Source organism: Hippocampus guttulatus, chromosome 1, assembly GCF_054856545.1.
Source record: "Hippocampus guttulatus isolate MCC_2025c chromosome 1, RoL_Hgut_1.0, whole genome shotgun sequence".
NCBI lineage: Eukaryota > Metazoa > Chordata > Actinopteri > Syngnathiformes > Syngnathidae > Hippocampus > Hippocampus guttulatus.
The window spans coordinates 22,303,885-22,327,166 of NC_141261.1; the positions used below are offsets into that span (position 1 = coordinate 22,303,885).

The following is a 23,282-nucleotide window of genomic DNA, read 5'->3' on the forward strand; positions in this document are numbered from 1 at the left end:
AATCAATCAATGCTGTTTTATACTCATGGCCTCTTTCTTCTTCATTATCTCCATCATCATCATCATCAGCATGATGCGCTTCTCGGTCGTCTTCTTCTGTCTTTTGGTGGTTGACAAATAATTGTGGGTGTGCTTAATACACAGCCTCCCAGCCTCTACACTTTACAGAAATAAAAATAGATACTGTATTTAAAACTTAACTCACAAGACTTTCTCCATTAAATTGTCTCCAGTATCCAGTATTCAACGCTACTTTCTGATCTCTTAGCTCATTAATTAGTTGTTGTCTTGAACCTTTTAATACGTGCTCTATTGTTTCTTTTGACGCATACTGCTACCTACTGTACATATATTGTCAATGCAAGCTACTCAAGCAAGCCGAGTAAACTTGCTGTTGCCTCTTGTAACCAGCCCCCTTGCAAGATAGGCGGGTCGTGTTCTCGTATTTCGTCAGTGATGATGAGCTTCCGTCGGTGACAGACTGAAAGGTCCGTTGTAATTTGACCCAGTTAGTGATCCACCCCTGTCAGCGCATAATCCATCTTTTTTTTTTTTTGACAAGTTTGTCAGCGGTCATCATGCGTCAGAAAAGCCAACGTCTGTAACTGACAAAATGCCCACTTCTGCTATTATACACGGTCTTTTTCGCTGTAGAAACAGAAAACACTGCAGAAAAATGAGTGTATTCAAGTTAGGCTCGTTTAGCAAGTGGCTTCACTTGGGGGAGTGGTGTCACCACTGACCACCACACAGTACCTCCTGAAAAAAGATTCCTTGCAAAATTGAACATGTGCAAAACACAAAACAATTCCCTGTTCAAAAGAGGTAAACCGATCGCATTTATATGACCCAATATTTTACATGGCCTTTAAAAAGCCCAATACTGCCAATATTCAAGTTTTAAAAGCACTATTGACTGCATGTAAACATATTCAATGTGTTCCCATTGCTTCGCTAACACTGTGAACTGAATAATTTTTTTAAAAAGTCAAAAGTAGCTAATACTAAGAAGCACAAATACACATTACCTTTAGGCTGTTTAGTTATTTATTTATTTTTTCAGAATACTGTTTACAAAATACTTGTTTAACACCAGAACGGGGTGGTTTTGCAGCAGACACGAAACAGTGCATGCGCAGCGAATCATACATGGAACCGACAACATCAAGCAATTCTCTTAAGGCAAGGCACAGGGAATATTTTACTTCTCTGAGTCTGTTGTGTCATCATTTTGAATATAGCATCAGTGTTAAAGGTGTTTGCATGCATTTACATGCATAAAAGTGTGGTTTCACTTTATCTTAAGCATATGTAAGCGAGTGAGGAGGTGGTTTAGTTCTGGTTTGAATACACACTTCTGGCAATGACCCCAGTGTTAAAAGAGGCGGATCCATGTGAGTTAGCTGTCGTCCACGGCTGTTCTCTCTCGTCTGTGTGTATCAGTGTGCGTCTGTGTGTGTGTGTCAGGAGGCGCAGCACCCGATCAGACAGTGTCCCTCCATTCATTTTATCTCTGGTTTCCCAAAATACACAATACATAGCGTTTGGGCGTGGTGCATTATAGGTGTGTGTGTGCGTGTGTGTGTGTGCGCGTGTGTGTGTGTGTGCTGGTAGTTTTCCATGAGGGAAGCTTGTGAAGGCCCAGGGGGAAAGTCTCATGTGGAGGGGAGGAGCTGGCAAAGGAATTCTCAATGTGTGTGTGCGTGTATGTGTGTGTGTGTAGTGTGTACAAGTATGTGTGTTACTATTAAAATGAAGATGAAGCGAAAATGTGGGAAGTGTGCTTAAGCAGCAGAGTGGAAAACTCCAAAGCATGATGGAGGCTTGTGTGTGTGTGTGTGTGTGTGTGTGTGTGTGTGTGTGTGTGTGTGTGTGTGTGTGTGTGTGTGTGTGTGGGGCAGGAAATAACATGGTATTGGGCAACAGCCCACTCAAGTCACATGTTTCTTTTGCTGACATCGGGCAGCAATGGAAACATTTACACACTCGCTGCAAAGGGCCTGGGACACGCTAAGCAGAAGAAAAGTGATGATTATTTCCCCCCGTTGAAATAGATATTTTAAATTAGTGAATCATGGAAGTGCTTCTGTTACAATGGTTTGTGTAAGTATGTATGTGTGTATATATATATGTGTGTGTGTGTGTGTGTGTGTGTGTGTGTGTGTGTGTGTGTGTTTTAATATGAACACTAATATGACATGAACTCAGAATAAGATGAGAACATGGGCTAAAATGAGTTCAAGTTGAAGGAAAGGGAGATGGCTACACAGGACAAAGCGACATGAGCACACATAATCTAATGAGGACACATGACAGAGAGGGAAAGTCATGAGATTAAAACACAAAGCACTGAACACATGGTACAAAGAGTTGAGGATGCATGACAGGCAGATGTGACAAGGAGATGTGTTTTATGTCCAGTGTCGTTTTGCTGATTCAATGCAGTTTGTCAGAAAGTTCTGTACGCTTTTCATATTTTGGAAAACTTTCATAGCTTTTCATATGACATCATTTTCCACAATATAGTTGATGTACAGCTTGTATAACTGTGTGAATTTAATTTTCTCTTCCAAGTCTGGCCTTTGACCCAATTCTAGCAATTTGATTTTACTTCCGCTATCTGTCAGAGGAGCGCTGGGCAGCTTTGCTTTGAAGGGCAGGGCTTTTATTTTGAAAGTGACACCAAATTGCAGGAGGAGCCGGCACAGGCCACGAACTCATTGATGAGATTCCATAAAGCAAACACACTTTAATGCACCTCGCCTCACACACGTGTCTATACCGGTGTTTGAAAAGCAAAGCGAGCGGAAACAGTAGCTCTTTGTTAGCGTTGGCGGCTGGTGGCTCTGGCCCCACCAATAGTCTATTTTCCAGGCAGTGCTCGTACACGTGCACACAAGCACCTGCTTTGTGACATGTATAACTCTACTTTGGTTGGAAGACAAATATTGTTGTGTCATAATTGGCTTCGTCAGCCTAACCTGCTTTTCTAGGATTATCTTAATTGTTAATATTGACACAAGAAATACATGAATCTATGATAATGTTGACTACTCCTTTGGATTCATGTTGTCAAACTTCAGATCCATCCATCCATTTTCTGTAGGCCACCGCTTGTCCTCGTGAGACCAATCCCACCTGATTTTGGGGTGACAGGTTGGGTACACCATGGACTGGTCACCAGCAAATAGCAGTGCAAATATTCATAAATAACCAAACCCAGTCACATTCACACCATGTAGAGCCCTCATTCAAAGTACCATGCATGTTTTGGTAATGTGGGAGGAAAATGGAGGGCCCAAAGGTGAATCTGAATTTGCTACAGAATGTGCCACCATGCTGCCCAAATTCAAAATTGTTCTCTAATTGCATCTTTCTAATCCCAGATCGGATCAGGTGGCTGTGTCTGTGGGTGGTCCGAATGACGGTTTCACATTCCTTTCTATTCATTGCATTGTTTGAACCCAACAACAATCCAAAAACCCATTTAGTATTCTCCCTTTGAGGCTCACGTGGAAAATATGATGCAGAAAACCAAAGCATGATCTTGGATTTAGGTTATATTGACACAACATCAATTGTGAAACAAAACGTTTTCTCCCTGTGCAAACTATAATGTCATCAAAGTGATACCCATTCCCATGGCCTGCGCAAAATATGGAAAAATATGATAAATGGCACATGTTCAGTCTTAACACAGAAGTGATAATGGATTTGATTTCGAAAACTTTTACTCTGAGACCTGAACTATTGGTGTTTACAGGATCCAAAATGTATAGTTATCATGAAGCCAGATGGCCAAAAGAAGAAAAAAAAATCCCTAAAGGGTAAGTTAACTCAAAAATTATCTTTACAATAACATGTTGTATGTGGTCCCACTAGTCTGAACACAGTGCTCTGTTTAATTAATGGGCTTTATTTGCTCAAGAACGATCCATAGAAAACGTACACACTTTTAATTGTGTCATGATAAAGAAATTTTCTGAATTATATCATATATTTCAAACTCAAATATATGATCAAACTCATTTTTGTTGTGGGCCACATTTGAGTTACCGTTTCCCTTGGAGGGCCGTTATGACTCAAACCATGTAAAGAAGTCAAGAATAACGGTTTATTCACTTATTGTTTAAGTGACTGTAATGAGGGGTTTGGTCACAAGAAAATGCTTACAGTATCACTCGTCTTTATTAGAAATGAGAATTTGAAATTTTGGTACAGATTTTAGCAAGCATCATGAAAGTTGACTTTGATTTGCTTTTGCGGGCCTCATAAAATGATGCGGTGGGCCAGATCTGCCCCCCGGGCCTTGAGTTTGACACCTGTGTTGTATACCGTGTATTCCACACTAAAATGCACACCTAAAAGTCTTCCGTATTCTTCAAAGCTCACAGAGCGCCTTAAAATCTGATGCGCCTTGTGTATGGTCATTACGGTAATATTTTAACTCCCAAAATGGCTGGCAAGAGACATGTTTACAACGTAGAGTTCAAAGTTAAGGCGATCGGTTACGCAGTTGAACACGGAAATAGAGCAGCGGCGACAGAGTACAATGTTAACGAGTCAATGGTGCGGGAGTGGCGTAAGCAACAAGACGCCCTGAGCCAGGTAAAGAAACCTAAACAGAACTTCAGAGGAAACAAAGCACGATGGCCACAGTTGGAAGACCAACTCGAACAGTGGGTTGTTGAGCACAGAGCAGCAAGTATTAGTGTCTGTACAGTCACAATTCGAATGAAGACAAAAGCGCTGGCACGGGGACTGAAAATAAATTGATTTAGTGGCGGTCCTTCTTGGTGCTTTCGGTTTATGAAAAGACATCATCTCTCTATCCACAAACAAACCACGGTTTCACAGCAACTGCCTCAAGACTACAAAGAAAAGCTTGCCACTTTCCGTGCATACTGCAAAGATCCATCCATCCATCCATTTTCCGAACCGCTTGATCCTCACTAGGGTCGCGGGGGGTGCTGGAGCCTATCCCAGCCGTCTTCGGGCAGGAGGCGGGGACACCCTGAATCAGTTGCCAGCCAATCGCAGGGCACACAGACACGAACAACCATTCACGCCCACACTCACACCTAGGGACAATTTAGAGCGTCCAATCAGCCTGCCATGCATGTTTTTGGAATGTGGGAGGAAACCGGAGCACCCGGAGAAAACCCACGCAGGCCCGGGGAGAACATGCAAACTCCACACAGGGAGGCCGGAGCTGGAATTGAACCCGGTACCTCTGCACTGTGAAGCCAACGTGCTAACCACTGGACTACCGGGCCGCCCATACTGCAAAGATCAGTGAAAAAAAGATCCGACCAGCGCATGGTGTGAATATGGATTTTTTTTCCCCATGTCCTCCCTGTGTCTGCATGGCTTTTCTCCGGGTACTCCGGTTACCTCCCACATTCCAAAAACATGCATGGCAGGTGACGTGAACTTGCTTAATTGTGACTGTCAGTGTAAAGGCTTGTACGACTTTGCCTGCGATTGGCTGGGAACCAGTTCATCGTAAGTGTGTGTGTGTGTGTGTGTGTGTGTGTGTGTGTGTGTGTGTGTGTGTGTGTGTGTGTGTGTGTGTGTGTTACGTGGGCCAGTGTGTGCCAATTATTATTTGGTTCTGGTCAGAATGGATAAGTAGGAACTTGTGGATACTTAGCTTTGTCTTCAGCTTGATTAGCATACCAAATAATGGTGTCCATATGTACTGTATACATTTAGTTCCAAGGTTTTGAGCCATCATTTGCACATTTGACCTTCACACAGTTTAGTTGTGTGTCTGTTTCCCTTGATTCTTTTTTTTAATGCAAAAGACTCTACTGATTCCTGCGGCAACCTTATCCATTCATCTGCCACTCCAAAACATTTTCCGCGCTACATGCAGTCTTAAGTAAAATAAGACCTAACAGACACATTCCATTATTTCTCAGCCTGTCACGAACACCAGGGCTGGGAATTTAGCGCAGGCATGCAAAAGTCTCTATTGGAGGAAAAACAGGATGGTTCACATAATAAGCAAAGCGTAAGAATATTATTGAAATAGTTTCCACTGTGGAAATGTAGGGACACCTTCAGATTGTCTTCTGTTTTTTGTCAGTGTTTCAGACAGACAGGTTCAAGTCGAAGTCACACTCGAGGATAGAGCATCTCGTCGTTTAATTTCTAAAATTATTCTTGACATTCACTCGCCATCTTAGCTCAAGAGTTTGAGAAACACCCTGCTCGTACTGCTTTGCCCCCTCGATATTCAAGTAATACTAACACAATGAAAGCTCCTTTGTTTTCAAAACAATGCCATAGCCTGTTTGTAAGCTTCATGCATTCATGGAGAAAAACATCCCGATTATGAATGAGAGTCACAACTTTTCAATGCAAAAATGTTGACATGTTCACCCGAGGAGGAGGAAAAATGTCATATAAATGTTTCCCCACAATGTTAAAAGTTATGACTTGGACAAAGCTTCTAAGCAAGATACCGAACCCAATTATTCATTGTCGTTCAATTGTGACATACTCGAGGTTCACCTGTCCTAATCTACACCTGGTCGCGCTTATAGTCAATCAGTGTCCAGCCTCTATCACGTAGTTGTAAAACGTAGAAACTTTGGTTTGATTATTAAACATTTTAAAGGACTATACGCCGCTCATAGTCCAAAGTCCAGAATGGCAGCATTTCTGCTCGAGGGTGAAACTTTTTTACTGCACATTATCCAGTAAACTCGAGAAGCTTCTCATCATTCATTCACAGCCACGAGCTTGCAAAGGGCATATTATTAGCTTCCACGCTACCTGTGCGTGGAGGGCTTTGTTTAAGGTTAAACAAGAGCAACAACTGCTCCCCACGTCATCAGCCCCGGGTAAAAGTATGCTTTGGTGTTTTGGCCTGCAAATGGTAGGATAATTCCCCAAGAAATAAGAGTGAAAGGCCTGGGAAGCGTCACCATTCCGTGTTCTCAAAAAGGGTGTGCACTTTTGTCGAAGGGACTACTGCACGTGTGACTTGATGTGCAGTGAAGCACTTCTTAGCTAGCATCCCGGAGAGCTGCAGTTTGCAGTAACTGCACCAAAAACCTCTTTCTGCACAGGGTTCTATTGCTCTGTAAAGAGCTGCTAGCATTGTGATTCTGAATTTTTGTTTGGATTGAAAATGATTTGGCCCTTTTTTTGTGGTTGTCCCCCTTAGTTCAGTATAATTTTTGGTGGGTCTTTGTCATTGGAGGATTATAAAGGAGAAAAACAGGTTGTGCAGCAAAATAAACTGAATCCCCCCCCCCCCCCCCAATTGACCCCTCCCCCTTCCCTGTACCGCTCTGTGACCATAAACAGTTAGACGTTTACTACAAATACTTCCAACCCCTCCCCCTTCCTCCTTTTCCACCACAAGCAGCCAACAAGGACAACCTTTCCTCCTTGCCGGTTCTTGCGCTTCTTGGTTTCATAATGGACACAGGGCTCAGATTAACCAAGAGTTGCCAACTTCTGAAGAAAGGTTACTTGTGGCTGCCGAAAATTTGCTTGAAATTTACACTCGTTTCAAGAAGGACCAGAAACGTCCCGAAATGTAGCTTCAAAGTGGCAAAATTGTAAACACTGTTCCTTCGGGGTCACAACGATCACTGAGACTCACACAACACAGCCATCCCATGTTAGAATGTCATAATCTTCACTATTTGCCCTTTACATATGGAAACATTTTCAAGGACGTTTTGGGGGCATGGCATGTCTCAGTCATTCATTGAAGCGTGCTCTTTTCAGCTTTACGGCTTCCTGCAAACCAAACAAACCTTCTGCTTCCTGTGCGTGTTTCCTGCTTTAGCAGCAGCTCAGTTTTATTCACAAACACAAACCTGCTCTCTCCCTCCAAAGTACTAGCAAAAATGACTTTTTTTTCCCCTATATTTTTTTCAGTTAGTGCTGAACCCAGTTGTTTGAAACAGAACATCAGATTTTTCCCTATGTATCAGGAAAAATATCTGTTTGTCGCATTCACCACACAAGCTCAACATTTCATCTTATCTCAGCTTGGGAGTGACACTTTGTTCCGACATCTGACTCCGGGGCTCTGTCAGGGAAAGTGACCATCCCCCACCCCCCTTTTGTCTCTTTTACCCTTTGTCAAACACATGAGCTCCCTGGACTTTTACCTTCTACTAACCTTGAGTGAAAGGAGGCCTAAATTGGGCCAAAGACTAAGGAGCAAATGAAGGGCAAGTTTCTCTTCCGCACTCTTCCATTAAGTCCACACCCACTACCATGAACGCCACCACTACTCACCTGTTCGGTTTCAACCACCCCCAGTCACACACAACCAACCTCCTTCAATTTCCCCTTCCCCCAAACTCCTCCTTCGACCCCCCCTTTCCCTTGACAGGTAGGTATAAATGTATGCTAATGTCAAGCAGCCTATCTTCTCTGCTTGGGCGAGAGAGGGAAACGTAGGGCTTGTGGGGGAGAGAGAGAGAGAGAGAGAGAGAGAGAGAGAGAGAGAGAGAGAGAGAGAGAGAGGCGGAGTAGCAAAGTTGAACTTAAAGACAATTGGATTGGCTGTTCTCGGACTGACACTGCAAGTATGGGGCTGGGAGTAAGTATTGGAACTTGTTGCTCACATGCTTTGGCCTAGTTTTGTTGAAGTCTTGTGGCTCCGTTTGAGGTTATGCTCGGCTAAGTTTTGCTTTCAGCTATTTTTTGCATGTGGGGGTCTTTTCAAAGTGTTGCCTGACGGACTGACTTTCAACAGATAATTAGAACATGTCTGTCTGAGTGTTTGAGAAACAAAGGGGCAGCAATTTCTCGCATATTTGCCCATTCCTTCACCAAGGCTCATTTTGTCCCTCTTATCTTTTTGATCCAGAGAGGGAAAGATGAGTACAAACTGGCAGCAACCTCTGATGGCGAGAGCAAGAAAAGCAAGAAGGCGAAGGATAAAAAGAATATGGATGACCTGAAGAAAGAAGTGGATTTGGTGAGTTCTCTGCGTAAATGGCCGGAAAAGGCATGAAATGTGGCCACCTTTCTGAACCCGAAAACCAAACCGTCCTGCCTGGAGTCATGCATGACCCATCTAAGGCTCTGTCACGCCACCGTTGGCTGCCATTGGTCACCGTCATGGCCTGGACAAACACTCGGCTTTGACCTCATGGCGTAGTCACATGAAAGGAGGCTGTGTGCCCTCAATTTCACAAGAGCTGCCTTCTAAACGGATATAAGCGCCGTCACGTGTTAGTCATTTCACACGCTGTAAGTTATTCAACCTCTGAGGGAAGCAGTACTAGCCATTAGAAGCAGCACAGAAACACTAACTTGACGCTTTTTGTGTAAACATAGTTGCTCAAGTGTAACTGCTCTGTGTTGTTGCACAAGAGAATATTAAATTTGACACGTTCTGTGTTGGAAGAGACGCAGGAATGCCTGTCAGTGCTTTCAGGGCTTTTTAAGGCATGAAGAAGTGTTATAATTTTGTCAAGGTCACAAAACAGTTCCAAGTTTACATCAAGAAAAAAAAAATGTTTTGTGTAAATACACAGAGAAGTTCTGTGTCCCAGTCGATAGCCACAATCAAGTATTTGCCACTTGGCAAGAGGAGCTTTGCAAATATTCTGTCTGTGTTCTGAAGGAAGGAACTAAGGAGAGTGTAACCTTCAGATCTGACAATGTCCTTCACTGGGTCAGGTCATGATGTGGTCGTTTGTGAGCACAAAGTTAAAAACCAGGAATGAATACACATTTTCACAGTCAAGTCAAGTCAAGTACAACTTTATTGTCAAATGTGCAACATACAGCACAGATGAAATTTCTTCCCTCTCAACCAGACAACAAGACGCACTACGGGTGCCCGCGCCGCCATCAAAAGAAAAGTTAACATAAAATGACAAAATAAAACAGTAAAACACGTAAGACATAGACAGTCGTGCAATCTTAACCACTTTTCCTGCATACACTTTGTTGTTTGAAACAGTTATAGGTGAAAGAGGAGCGAATCAAAGACGTCGTGCTGAAAATGTGCACACGTCTAATACAGTCCAACTCCCACTCAAATAATATAAAATGTTCAGACATTTTTTTTTGCGTCTTTCTTTGAATAATGTTTGATCAGTTGTCTTAAGTGACGTTGACAAGGTCACATTGATCAGTGCTGGTTGAGATCAGCTTACTAAGCATCTTTCTATGCATGTACAGCATGTTCTATGGTTGGTGGCCTCTACCGTATTTTGAAAGAGTCCCACGAATGTGTCTACCCATTGCAGCTGAATTTAAAGTACACAGGCAATAAAATTGCTCTTCGGATGAAATATTAATGATTATGAGCCTCAGTATGTCTGAACTTGAACTCAAAGTCCTCGCACCACCGAAGGGCATAGTGGAACCACAACGACTGGATCAGCAGCTTGGCGTCACCCAGACCCATCCCTATTATTCAGTAACCTTTTCAAAAGCTTTTCCATTAAAGTTTGCCGTTGTTTCTCAAAGGAAAGAAACAGCTGCGGCATTAGTGAAACAATGATGAAACTGTTAATGATTATTTCATTCTTTAATGCAAATGTACACAGTGAGTCATGAATGGAGATGCCTGCATATGTATCTCAATGGTGCCACATCTTCTCTTGAATGAAGACTGAGGCTGCATTCTTATTTAATGTCTGAACTTTGAAAAATGCTTAAAATGCCTTTGAGTGCCATCAAATTTAGAGGCTGGAATTAGACCGAGGACCGGTGGTTTATCATCCGAATTACATCTTGCTTTTTACTTGTGGGCGTTCAAACACAGATGCTGTGTAGGCGCATGCATGCACGTCAGAGCCTCTTGTTCATATCCCTCACTCATATCCCTCTTGGTTACATCACTTTACTAAGTAAACACATGAAGCAGTGTGTAAGCCATGTTGACACGGCTATTGTTAAATGCCAAGCACTTAAGCAATCTTCTGGTGCAGCAGTGGTTCATTGGGTGGAAATTTCTTTCAGCAGACTCTTAGCCTGCATCTTAGCTGTCATCTTGGAGTTCCCTTTCGAGGAAATGACGGTCAATTGTTCTCCAAAGGGGATTCCTACTGAAAATCTTTCTCACTCTCTCTTCTTCTAATTTAGGATGACCACAAGCTCACCTTGGATGAACTTCATAGGAAGTACGGAACCGACCTGGCGAGGGTGAGTTTAGATTAGAATGTGTCTTACGGTTCTTGTGTTCATGCCTAAACAAGACAGAACAAAACCGATTCAAATACTGCGATAAACAAAAACACTCACCGGCAGCATGTACATACTTGTCCCTCGACGATATTAATATAGTGGTAGAAAATAGATTTACGGATGATTATATTAAATGTTATCATTTTGAATTCATCTCTGTTCCATCTTACGTCTCCTCGGGTCTTAATAGACATGGGTGCCTTCAGTTAGCAATTTCTTTATTCATTTTGTCAAACAAATTTCAGCTTGAGGGCGACCTGGCTGAGCACGAATGGGATCCGACTACAAGCACAATACACCATCACATAAACCAGACACTGGACTGATGTTGATTATCTCCTGAAACTTGACCTGTCTCAGTTTTCCCCAAAACAAAGTCTTCATTCTCATTGACTCCCACTTTTTTTTTTTTTTTTTGCTCTACAACAAAAGCATGACCTTGACCTGAGAGTCTGAATACAAACTGTTCCAGAATAACACAACCTTTCTCCTTGCCATTATCACACATTTAATTTTGGACACAGCAACTTTTTTTTTTTTTTTTTAACTGTATCAAACTTTAATTCTTCTCCCCATTTTGCCATACTGTACACGCTCATTCAATGAATTATTCTTTTTGAATTCTTATAATTGTTTCACACCTGTTTAGGGTCTGTCCTCCACCAGAGCAAAGGAGATCCTGCTCCGGGATGGTCCGAACGCTCTCACGCCGCCACCCACTACCCCTGAGTGGGTGAAGTTCTGTAGACAGGTGAAATGAATTTACATTCTGGATTGAATTGATTCAATATGAACAATTTCTCCACCGTGTTCATTGTGAATTCCAAATATGTCCTTGCTAGCTTTTTGGAGGTTTCTCGATGTTGCTCTGGATTGGCGCCATTCTCTGCTTCCTTGCATATGGCATCCAGGCTGCCTCTGAAGATGAACCCGCCAATGATAACGTAAAACAGTCTTTGTGAACGCGAGTGAGTTAAGCATGTTTGATCAACACCGTTTGTTAAACAATTCCTGCTCTTGCAGTTGTACCTGGGTGTTGTGCTCTCCGCTGTCGTCATCATCACCGGCTGCTTCTCCTACTACCAAGAGGCCAAGAGCTCCAAGATCATGGAGTCCTTCAAAAATCTTGTCCCGCAGGTGAGCTTCGACTAATCCACATCAACTTTCACACTGAGGCGCCAAAGATGACCTGCCTTCATGTTTCATACACAGCAAGCCTTGGTTATCCGTGACGGAGAGAAGAACCACGTAAATGCAGAGGATGTGGTGGCAGGAGACCTAGTGGAGGTAAAAGGTGGCGACAGGATTCCCGCGGATCTACGAATCATCTCTGCCCATGGTTGCAAGGTTAGTATTCATCTCATGAAACAGGCCTTTGTTTGGCATGCTGTTTTAAATCAGGCGATCTTATAATGCATTTTTTTGTTGATTTCACCATGGCTCTCGCCGTCCAGGTGGACAACTCCTCTTTGACTGGTGAATCGGAGCCACAGACCCGTACGCCAGACTTCTCCAACGACAACCCGCTGGAGACGAGGAACATTGCTTTCTTCTCCACCAACTGCGTCGAAGGTCTCGCTTCCGACAAACCATCAGCAAGGTATTAGTTTCTAGAATCTTGAATGACCTTGAAAAAACTTTCTACAGGCACAGCCAGAGGAATCGTCATCAACACAGGAGACCGCACCGTCATGGGTCGCATCGCGACCCTGGCATCCAGTTTGGAAGGCGGCAAAACTCCCATTGCCATTGAGATCGAGCACTTCATCCATATTATCACTGGTGTAGCAGTCTTCCTGGGTGTGTCCTTTTTCATTCTCTCCCTCATTCTTGGGTATGGGTGGCTGGAAGCCGTCATCTTCCTCATTGGTATCATCGTCGCCAATGTGCCGGAGGGCCTCCTGGCAACTGTCACTGTGAGTTTTGTGGGAGTTCAACTCTACTAACTTGTTTTTAATTGTTTGAATGCCACCATAACACTGGATGTCGTCAGGTATGTTTGACTCTGACTGCCAAGCGTATGGCCAAGAAGAATTGCTTGGTGAAGAATCTGGAAGCCGTTGAGACCCTCGGCTCCACCTCCACCATCTGCTCAGACAAGACTGGCACCTTGACCCAAAACAGGATGACCGTTGCCCACATGTGGTTTGATAACCAGATCCACGAGGCAGACACGACTGAGAACCAAAGTGGGACATCCTTTGACAGGAGCTCTGAGTCCTGGGCTGCCCTGGCCAGAATTGCTGGACTCTGTAATCGTGCTGTCTTCCTGGCAGAGCAGAGCAACATCCCCATCCTAAAGGTATTAACTCGTTATTTCTTCACTGCATCAGATCCTGGACTTTTTGGTTTGTGCTGCAAAAAAGAAAGAAAAAAAGTGTGAATAATTGACCAATAGACAAGGATATCTATAACTTTGTTATAAAGCCGTGTTTAATTAATTGGTGGACAAAGCTGATGTCACTGACCCAGTAATATTTAGGTGTTGATTAAATCAAAGACACACGTTGAGGTTCTCAGCAGTATGAACGGGGAAGAAAGCCACTGCAAACCAAGTGATCAACAAATCTTCATGAAAAGCTTTCTGTTTAATGAAACGTTTTCATAAACGGCTTTAGTTCCTTGGCAGATATTCCAGATTGGTTTCCAAAAAGTATGCAAAATAGCACTTGTGGTTGTAATGTGTCCACTGATCTGACTACTTTCAATTGACAGAGGGATGTAGCTGGTGACGCCTCTGAGGCCGCTCTGCTCAAATGCATTGAGTTGTGCTGTGGATCTGTCAAAGGCATGCGAGAGAAATACCAAAAGATTGCCGAAATCCCCTTCAACTCCACCAACAAGTACCAGGTAAACAGCAAAAAAAAGGAAAAAAATGAATGCAGATAATCCGCTCACATATGCTCCCTGGTGGACGGATTCTTCATTTGCCTTACTCAGCCATTTTTGGACAGTTAATAAGGTCCATCAAAGGGACAATGGAATGTTATTTTGCGTTTATATATTGACCTGCTTAACATCCCATGACACTGCAAACGTCTGTCTTCAAACGTCGTGAACGTCTGGCTTGCGTTTAAAAATAAGGTTTACCTGACTTGTTTTGCAGCTCTCCATCCATAAGAACTCAACCTCTGGAGAGACCAAACATCTGCTGGTCATGAAGGGTGCTCCAGAGAGAATTTTGGATCGCTGCTCCACCATCATGATACAAGGCAAAGAACAACCACTCGATGAGGAAATGAAAGACGCTTTCCAAAATGCCTATGTTGAGCTCGGAGGACTTGGAGAAAGAGTGCTTGGTAAGTCCTTGGAAAAATCCAAAACCCGAGGTCAGGAATGGGCCCCGGAAAAATAGCCATTGGATGTTTTGTGAGTTTTCTCTGGCCAATCTGGATTTCTCCATCAGTTCAAAATCATAAACAGCATGTTACGTTCAATTACAAATCTACATTGCCTGTGAGTGTGATTTGTCTGACTGACTGGTGATATGGATAGAAATGGATGTCTAAATGATATCAAACACTTTCAGGTTTTTGCCATTTCAATTTGCCTGATGACCAGTTCCCAGAGGGCTTTGCATTTGACACCGATGAGGTCAACTTTCCTACCGAGAAGTTGTGCTTCATTGGCCTTATGTCCATGATTGATCCTCCTCGTGCCGCTGTGCCAGATGCTGTTGGAAAATGCAGGAGCGCTGGAATCAAGGTAAAATTACACTCGAAAGTGCAGACGAATTGTGTCCATTGTCACTCATTCCATCAACAATTTTACCTTCCTCAACTCCCAAAGGTTATTATGGTAACAGGCGATCATCCAATCACGGCCAAAGCCATCGCCAAGGGCGTTGGCATCATCTCTGAGGGCAACGAGACAGTTGAAGACATTGCGGCTCGCTTGAATGTTCCAGTATCCGAAGTCAATCCCAGGTTTGTACTCATCTCAGACCTTCTGACGGTTGGTATTTTGAAATACTCGCAACATTTAAAATATAGCGTCTTTCTGAAGCTGATCTTTAAATCACCTTCTGCACCGCACTCAGCACAAATGCTTTTACCCCTGAGTCATTGCAGACAAATAAATCTGGACTTTCATAAACACATTCATCACTCTGCTACGCCTTCAGAATTTGTAACTTGATTGCCTTCACCGTGGAGCAAATCTTTTTTCTTTCCTTTAAAATGTTTTCACCCTGTATTTCCGGGAAGTTGGCTAATCAAAGTTGTGACAGTGAGCCAGCATTTATTCCACTTGTCCATTTCAGGGACAACGCACCAAAGCTGGTCACACAACTTCACGCATTGCGTCTTTCTACCTCTGTTAAACCTCTGATATTATATCTGAAGCCGGTAAATTGCTGCGTCGACTTCAACCCCAATACTGTATACCAGTATCAGACACACAGGACAGCCGTGAAAAAGATGTGAAACCATCGGCTTAGATGGTTTGTGCGAAAGAGGCTTATGTCAGTGAGATAAAGCGCCGCAGCTGCCACTCAAAGAGTATGAAGCGATTCATTGTCTGCATTTATGAGGTGGCTCTCAAACTTTTTTTCTGGTTCACTTTTCTTCTTCTTTTGCCCCATATTTTGTACTCGCACAAACTGTGATCGGCATCTTCTCTTTCCATTCATTGTGCTGCAGTGTTTAGCTCCCCTCATTGGGTACCAAACAACTTTATTTGTTACCCAAACAAAAGTGTGTCAGCACATGTTACCTTCGGGTTCAGTTATTTTGGTACCCTGAGCCACATTTTCACAAAGCGCTTCAGTTCAATTCACAATTCACTTGACTATGGCACAAGTTGAAACAATAAATGATGATCTGCCTTGGGCTTCCACAGCAAATTATTTTGGCAGGATGTAAAATAACATACCACAAATATCATCATTTCTCAAACCATTATAAACCATGGCATTTCAAAATGTGCATTTTTTTTCTTATCCTTTATTGACAACACAAAAACAACAATTCTCTGTCATCCAGTCAATGTGTGTTGAAAAGCAGGGCGGTGCTGTTCACAGACAGTATGTTTCAGCCCTGTAAAATGGAAAAAGCTGTATTGCAGTTAACTGAACCAAACCAGGATGTCAGCTCATGCTACTTTGATTCCCTGTTCAGAGACGCTAAGGCCTGTGTTGTCCACGGTGGGGAGCTGAAGGAGATGACCTCAGAGCAGCTTGACGACATCCTGAGGCACCACACCGAGATTGTCTTTGCCAGAACCTCCCCGCAGCAGAAACTGATCATTGTGGAGGGCTGCCAGCGACAGGTCGGAAATTCAGTCGTATGCATGGCAACTCTTTTGAAAAAGTTGCTGACAGCTCCCTAAATCTGTTGGTCGCGCTTCACCATCCAGGGAGCCATTGTTGCCGTGACTGGTGATGGCGTCAATGACTCTCCAGCGCTGAAGAAGGCTGACATTGGTGTCGCGATGGGGATTGCCGGATCTGACGTCTCCAAGCAGGCGGCTGACATGATCCTGCTGGATGACAACTTTGCCTCTATTGTTACAGGAGTTGAAGAAGGTAATGTGGTGTTTTTCAGATGACACTTGTCAGTTGCACGGTCATGTTGGCTCCTCCGTCGGTGAGTAATATAAACATGTTTGTTTGCTTGTATTCCATTGCTCAGGCCGCCTGATTTTTGACAACTTGAAGAAGTCCATCGCTTACACACTCACCAGCAACATCCCTGAGATTTCGCCCTTCCTCTTCTTTATCATTGCTAATATCCCCCTGCCTTTGGGAACCGTCACTATCCTCTGTATCGACCTGGGAACTGACATGGTGGGAACTGACAAACTTTGGTCCCAACTTTCCGCTGCGGCATTTGTGTCCAAGTAAGTAGCCTTGTTCACCACTCCCCAGGTTCCTGCCATCTCCCTGGCATACGAAGCAGCCGAGAGTGATATCATGAAGAGACAGCCGAGAAATCCCAAAACAGACAAACTCGTGAACGAGAGGCTTATCAGCATCGCCTATGGACAAATTGGTACCTTTATTCTGCTTGAACCCGGAAAATAAATACCCAGCTTGTCTCTTACAGACAGAAAGCTCCTCTGTATTGCTTTATGTCTCAGTTCTGAAGTTCTGTGTTGTGATCCTCCACCAGGTATGATGCAGGCCACGGCAGGCTTCTTCACGTACTTTGTGATCCTGGCAGAGAACGGCTTCCTGCCCATGGACTTATTGGGAATTCGAGTGCTCTGGGATGACAAACATGTAAATGACCTGGAGGACAGCTACGGGCAGCAATGGGTCAGTGATGCTCATCGAAAGCAGTGACTTTCAAAAGCCTAAAATTATACATTTGTTTCGGAAAGGGCCCGAATGGCATTTGATTTTGTTTGTCTGTTTTGTTTCCATCCAGACATACGAGCGAAGGAAGATTGTTGAGTTCACATGCCACACAGCCTTTTTCGCCAGTATTGTCATTGTGCAATGGGCCGATTTGATAATCTGCAAGACCAGGAGGAACTCTATCCTGCAGCAGGGCATGAAGTATGTCCGTGTTTGTACGATGAAAGAGCTGTTTCTGTTGAAGCTAATGTTTATTCTTCATGGCAATAATCATATGCAAAAAAACAAATTTTGCACCAACAGAAAATTTGCAGAACTCACTTTTATTTACATATACACACTTTAAAACAAAAAAAAAACATGAAAATGACTAGAGGGCGGGGATTACGATACTTGTGTATTCACACAAGTCATTTCCAACTGAATCACTCAAAAAGCTGGTGATACAAATCAGAAATGGGCAATTTACCAAATTTTGCCGGTCAATTTGTCATTTCATCATTTTTTCAAGCCGAACCAAACTGTAATTGTCAGTCCGTCATGTTATTCTAACTGCACTTCCATCAATAAATTTCACCGGTCCGCCAGTGTGTCTGTCAACTGTCAATACTGATGGAGTGCCCATCTCAAGTAGAAAGCACCTTTTAGATTAGATGGTGAGCGGGGTGGACTGGCCATCTTGCCTCTCGCAGAGTTTTCACAAGTAAAAGCTAACAGAACTAACTGTGCTAATTATTTTTCCCCCCAGGAACCGCATACTTATCTTTGGACTGTTTGAAGAGACAGCCCTGGCTGCTTTCTTATCATACTGCCCTGGCATGGACGTTGCCCTAAGAATGTACCCTCTCAAGTGAGTAAATATGCACAATCACTAACAATGTCCCAATATTCCTTTTCAACGCCTTTGTGTGAGGTTTTGTTCACCATTGACAGATAAATTGTTGCTGTACTGTTCTTTCGCGGTGAACTGTAATGAGCCAAAAGGCAAAGTTCACCCTTTGTTATCTGAGAGGGACTCAGAGTAGAGTCACTGCTTCGGATGCCTTTCGGGTGCATGAGGGGATTATTAGGCTTGTCCACCTGGGAGAAGGCTTTGGATGGGGCCAAACTAACTACCGTTATGCACAATTTGGTATACTGTATCTCTCCCCCATTCATACCCTTGCCCATTCTCTATGTATAGCATATTTTCATGCATTCTTTTAAACCACTTTATATTTTGACGTTGTTTTGATTCTTCAATAATACACTTGACAAAATGACAAACATTTGTGTCGATAGAAACAATACTGCAAGGTAACTTTTTGAACCCTGGTCCTAAAAGGCAAGTATTTTTCCATGTTGAACAAATTAAAATCCCAGGGTCATGGGCTCACAAGTAAAATCGTTGAGGTTACCACCAGGGACATGCTGTTGTACCCCTAAAACTGCAACCCGTGTAGAATGTGGTACAGGACACAAAATTTAACAACTCACCTTCCCATCATTTGTCATGTCTAAACTCTGTGGCTGTCTGTCTATGACGTCAGGCCGTGCTGGTGGTTCTGTGCCTTCCCCTATTCACTGCTGATCTTCGTCTATGATGAGGCTAGAAGATACATCCTCAGACGCAACCCAGGCGGTAAGATGATTTTTTTTCCCTCTTCTATCAGATGTTTGAAGAATGATTGCTAAATGTGGTTGTTGTTTATCAACCATTAACATGCACATAGTTTAATGCATGTAGCAAAGAAGTGAACTGGTGGCAGTACTTTTCATTCCATACTGGCGTGACATCAGCATTCCAGCATTCATAGCAAGGCTGACCCAATATGTGCATGCATTTACAACATTCAATGACTCAGTGCGGATCAGCGAGCCTGAGCAGATGGTGGGTTCTTGTGGGATTTGAACTCTCAACTCAGCCATTGTTAATGCTTGATTCTACCCACTGCCTGAATGAAACAAGCAGAACCAGTATGCAGGCTTATGATGATGCAGCTGCGTTTCGATACACAGTGTGTGTGTGTGTGTGTGTGTATGCGTATGCGTATGCGTGCTTGCGTGGGTGCGTGCACGCGCTACATCTGAGCCTTGCGGCACACATGGGTGAGTGCTGCCCATCCATGGTGAGCAACGTGACTGTGTCACGATCACAACTAAAACCAAACATTCCAACCTAAAACATTTTTAGTGCAGCTCAACATTCATAAAAGTTGGTTTGGAAGAGGCTCAACAAAATTAGATTCTCCCTATTTTTTATTATTTATTTTTTTTGCTCAAGGATGATGCTATTATCTCAGGGATTCATGCAACAACTGCAACATCCGCCTCATCTCAACGGAATTAATCTTTTATTAACTGTAACAGCAACAGTGGTCACATTCATCATGAGATGGTGATATTGCCAGTATTTATTATGAGTATACTAGGGACACACGGTATATATATATTTTTCAAACAGATCCCGTAAAATTCTTGTTTCTCAAAACTGAAACCGATAACGGATGGCGGGTTCATTTTTTGAGTTAACTAGTTTGTGCACACCTGAAGGAGAAATTCTCAAATATTCAGCTCAGTGCATAAGATAAAAGATACAGGGAATGAATATCACCTGGCATGTACATGCAAATGAGTACCGATAGTCATAGACCCATGATTGAAAATGCAGATCCCCTTCTAGATGTTCTTTTGCTGAAAGAACTACTCTGTCACTGTCCTGAATGCACATGACTGATAAAAAAATAAAATAAAATAAAATAAAATAAAGTCTTCTAGGAATCCACAAACTCTTGGATAATGATTCATAAAGAGCACTAAAAAGGATTGCAAGCTGAAAATGTGAATTGAAAAAAAACATACAGTGGATGCACAGCTGAACTCTCCATATCACACCGCCCTGTAGAGTTTGAAGTTCTCATCCACCCACCGCGGGGTCAGACCTAGCATGCTAGCAAAACTAGCCAGGCTAACATCACATCCATAAATCAGTCATGGTGCTCGTCTGCTTATTTCCATTTTTCAGTGGTTTATTAATTGACAAAAGCCAGAGCCCTCAACGATGGTAACAAATTGATTTTCAAGCACCCATCATTTCCCTAATGAAATTAAAATTGTTTTAGCCCTCGAGTTATCTCTGGCAAAATGTTTACGATCTTCTTCAGGAATAGCTTTCGGGTAGTCCCTTTAAAGCGCAGGTGTGTTTGTGGGCTTTCAAAACACCGTCGTAGCAATGTTTTAGTGGCCGATAAGATATGTTGTGTTGAAGCTCAATTTTATTCCCCTCCTTGTGGAAAACACGATGCCATGCTTGTTTGATGTGAGCTCAACACACCTTAAAGTACTGCTTCATAAGATTGAATTTTCATCTTTATTTTTGGTTTTTTTAAATTAATTAATCATCTTTTTTCTAATGTTATCGGATTTGATCATATGAGGTCATAATTCTTAATATCGGCCCGATAATTCTCTGGTCAATAATTGTGCATCCTTAGAGAATACTCTTTGTGTGACCTTCTGGCAAAGTTGCGAATTAATTGTGTCTCCTTTGATTTCTAGGTTGGGTGGAGCAGGAGACCTACTACTGAGCCCGAGTGGGACATTATTTACTGTCATGTTACATACAAGCTTGAGGAACCACACAGATTCCATCAATAAGCTAATTTCCTTGATTTACATGTCAATAAACATCACCCAACTATTATGTAAAACAAGGCTACTTGTGACTTATTTCTGTCAACATGCTTTTATTTTTGCTTCATGGGACATGTGCAGGGGTGGAAGTTGCACTTGGAGGGTAGGAGGGGTTTTAAGGGTCAGCGGTTATGCACCAGTGAATCACGTCTGGTCAACAAGCAAAAGGATTTTCTGCCTCAGATGCTCCAAAAAGTTGGGTCCTAGAGTGGTATGCAAAGTTAGAGCACAGCAAGAAAGGAGAGTATATTAACAGCCCTAAGATACAAAACATTAACTGGGCGAGATTCTGTTAGTGTACTAATCATCCCATCTGTTAATCGTGTCAGCGTTATCTATAGCAACCAGAAACAGCGTGTGTGTCAGTGTGTGTGTGTGTGTGTGTGTGTGTGTACGTGTGTGTCCATTATCTCAAGAGCCTGTGTTTGCAAAGGGTCACACTGTTGAGCATTCATGCAACGAGACCCGAAGTGAAAATGAGCTGAGATGCCTCTCAAGCTATCACCTCTGTGTTTACCTTCGTCATCATTAAGGACCCTTCACTCCTCCTGTGTAGGTTCACACTCACACACTATATATATATAGTATATATATATAGTATCCTATATATATATATATATATATATATATATCCTTGCTGTTCCCAGCACTGCACATTTCTGGACTGAGATGTCCGATGTTGTTCCCGGGATCTGTTGCAACCACTCATCTAGTTTGGGGGTCACTGCCCCGAGTGCTCCGACCACCACAGGCACGACTGTCACCTTTACCTTCCAGGCTCTCTCCAGCTCCTCTCTGAGCCCTTGGTATTTCTCGAGTTTCTTGTGTTCCTTCTTTCTGATGTTTCCATCACTTGGGACCGCTACATCCACTACAACGGCTTTCCTCTGCCCTTTATCTATGATCACGATATCTGGTTGGTTCGCCATTACCATCTTGTCAGTCTGGATCTGGAAGTCCCACAGGATCTTCGCTCTGTCATTCTCCACCACCTTCGAAGGTGTTTCCCATTTTGACCTTGGGGTTTCCAGTCCATACTCCGCACAGATGTTTCGGTAGACTATGCCAGCCACCTGGTTATGGCGTTCCATGTAGGCTTTCCCTGCCAGCATCTTACACCCTGCAGTTATGTGTTGGATCGTCTCAGGTGCCTCTTTGCACAACCTACACCTTGGGTCTTGTCTGGTGTGGTATATCTGGGCCTCAATGGCTCTGGTGCTCAGGGCCTGCTCCTGAGCAGCCAGGATGAGTGCCTCTGTGCTGTCCTTCAGGCCAGCCCTCTCTAGCCACTGATAGGACTTCTTGAGATCGGCCACTTCAGTTATGGTCCGGTGGTACATCCCGTGTAGGGGCTTGTCCTCCCATGATGGTCCCTCTTCCAGCGCCTCATCTTCTGTTCCCCATTGTCTGAGGCATTCTCTGAGTACGTCATCCGTTGGAGCCTTCTCCTTGATGTATTCATGGAGCTTGGATGTTTCATCCTGGACAGTGGCTCTCACACTCACTAGTCCCCGGCCTCCTTCCTTTCGGCTTGCGTACAGTCTCAGGGTGCTGGATTTGGGCTGGAACCCTCCATGCATGGTTAGGAGCTTTCGGGTCTTAACGTCCGTGGTCTGAATCTCTTCCTTTGGCCACCTTATTATTCCTGCAGGGTATCTGATCACTGGCAGGGCATAGCTGTTTATTGCCCGGGTCTTATTCTTGCCATTGAGCTGGCTTCTTAGGACTTGCCTCACTCGCTGGAGGTATTTGGCCATAGCCGCTTTCCTTGTTGCCAGTTCGAGGTTGCCATTGGCTTGTGGTATACCGAGGTACTTATAGCTGTCCTCAATGTCTGCTATTGTTCCTTCAGGGAGTGAGATCCCTTCAGTGCGGACTACCTTTCCTCTCTTAGTCACCATCCGACTACATTTCTCAAGCCTGAATGACATCCACGATTGTCTGTGCCTAATGTGTTGTCTTGTATTATTTTGTCATTTTATGTTAACTTTTCTTTTGATGGCGGCGCGGGCACCCGCAGTGGCTCCTCTTGTTTTATGTTGTTTTGAGAGGGAAGAAATTTCATCTGTACTGTACAGCACATTTGACAATAAAGTTGTACTTGATACTTGAATAGCAGGAGACTTCAACG

The 23,282-nt window shown here is 43.4% G+C and overlaps 1 protein-coding gene across 1 annotated transcript; it reads left to right on the forward strand.

Moving 5' to 3' along the window:
* The first annotated feature begins 8,409 nt into the window (after positions 1–8,409).
* Positions 8,410–21,171, forward strand: LOC147210990 (sodium/potassium-transporting ATPase subunit alpha-1). The gene is made up of 23 exons (XM_086119772.1): positions 8,410–8,575; positions 8,846–8,956; positions 11,080–11,139; positions 11,831–11,932; positions 12,024–12,125; positions 12,205–12,318; positions 12,394–12,528; positions 12,636–12,753; positions 12,829–13,097; positions 13,175–13,483; positions 13,897–14,031; positions 14,288–14,480; positions 14,711–14,886; positions 14,971–15,107; positions 16,299–16,449; positions 16,537–16,705; positions 16,812–16,966; positions 17,048–17,171; positions 17,292–17,437; positions 17,550–17,680; positions 18,228–18,329; positions 19,009–19,100; positions 21,017–21,171. Exons 1-23 carry the CDS (start codon positions 8,564–8,566, stop codon positions 21,043–21,045), a joined length of 3,072 nt encoding a protein of 1,023 aa, XP_085975898.1. The 5' UTR covers positions 8,410–8,563; the 3' UTR covers positions 21,046–21,171.
* The last annotated feature ends 2,111 nt before the right edge of the window (positions 21,172–23,282 follow it).

Coding starts and splice junctions, on each gene's coding strand:
- LOC147210990 (XM_086119772.1), top strand. Junction 11,933..12,023: donor GGGTGAAGTTCTGTAGACAG/GTGAAATGAATT, acceptor TGTCCTTGCTAG/CTTTTTGGAGGTTTCTCGAT. Junction 17,681..18,227: donor ATCCTGCAGCAGGGCATGAA/GTATGTCCGTGT, acceptor TTTTCCCCCCAG/GAACCGCATACTTATCTTTG.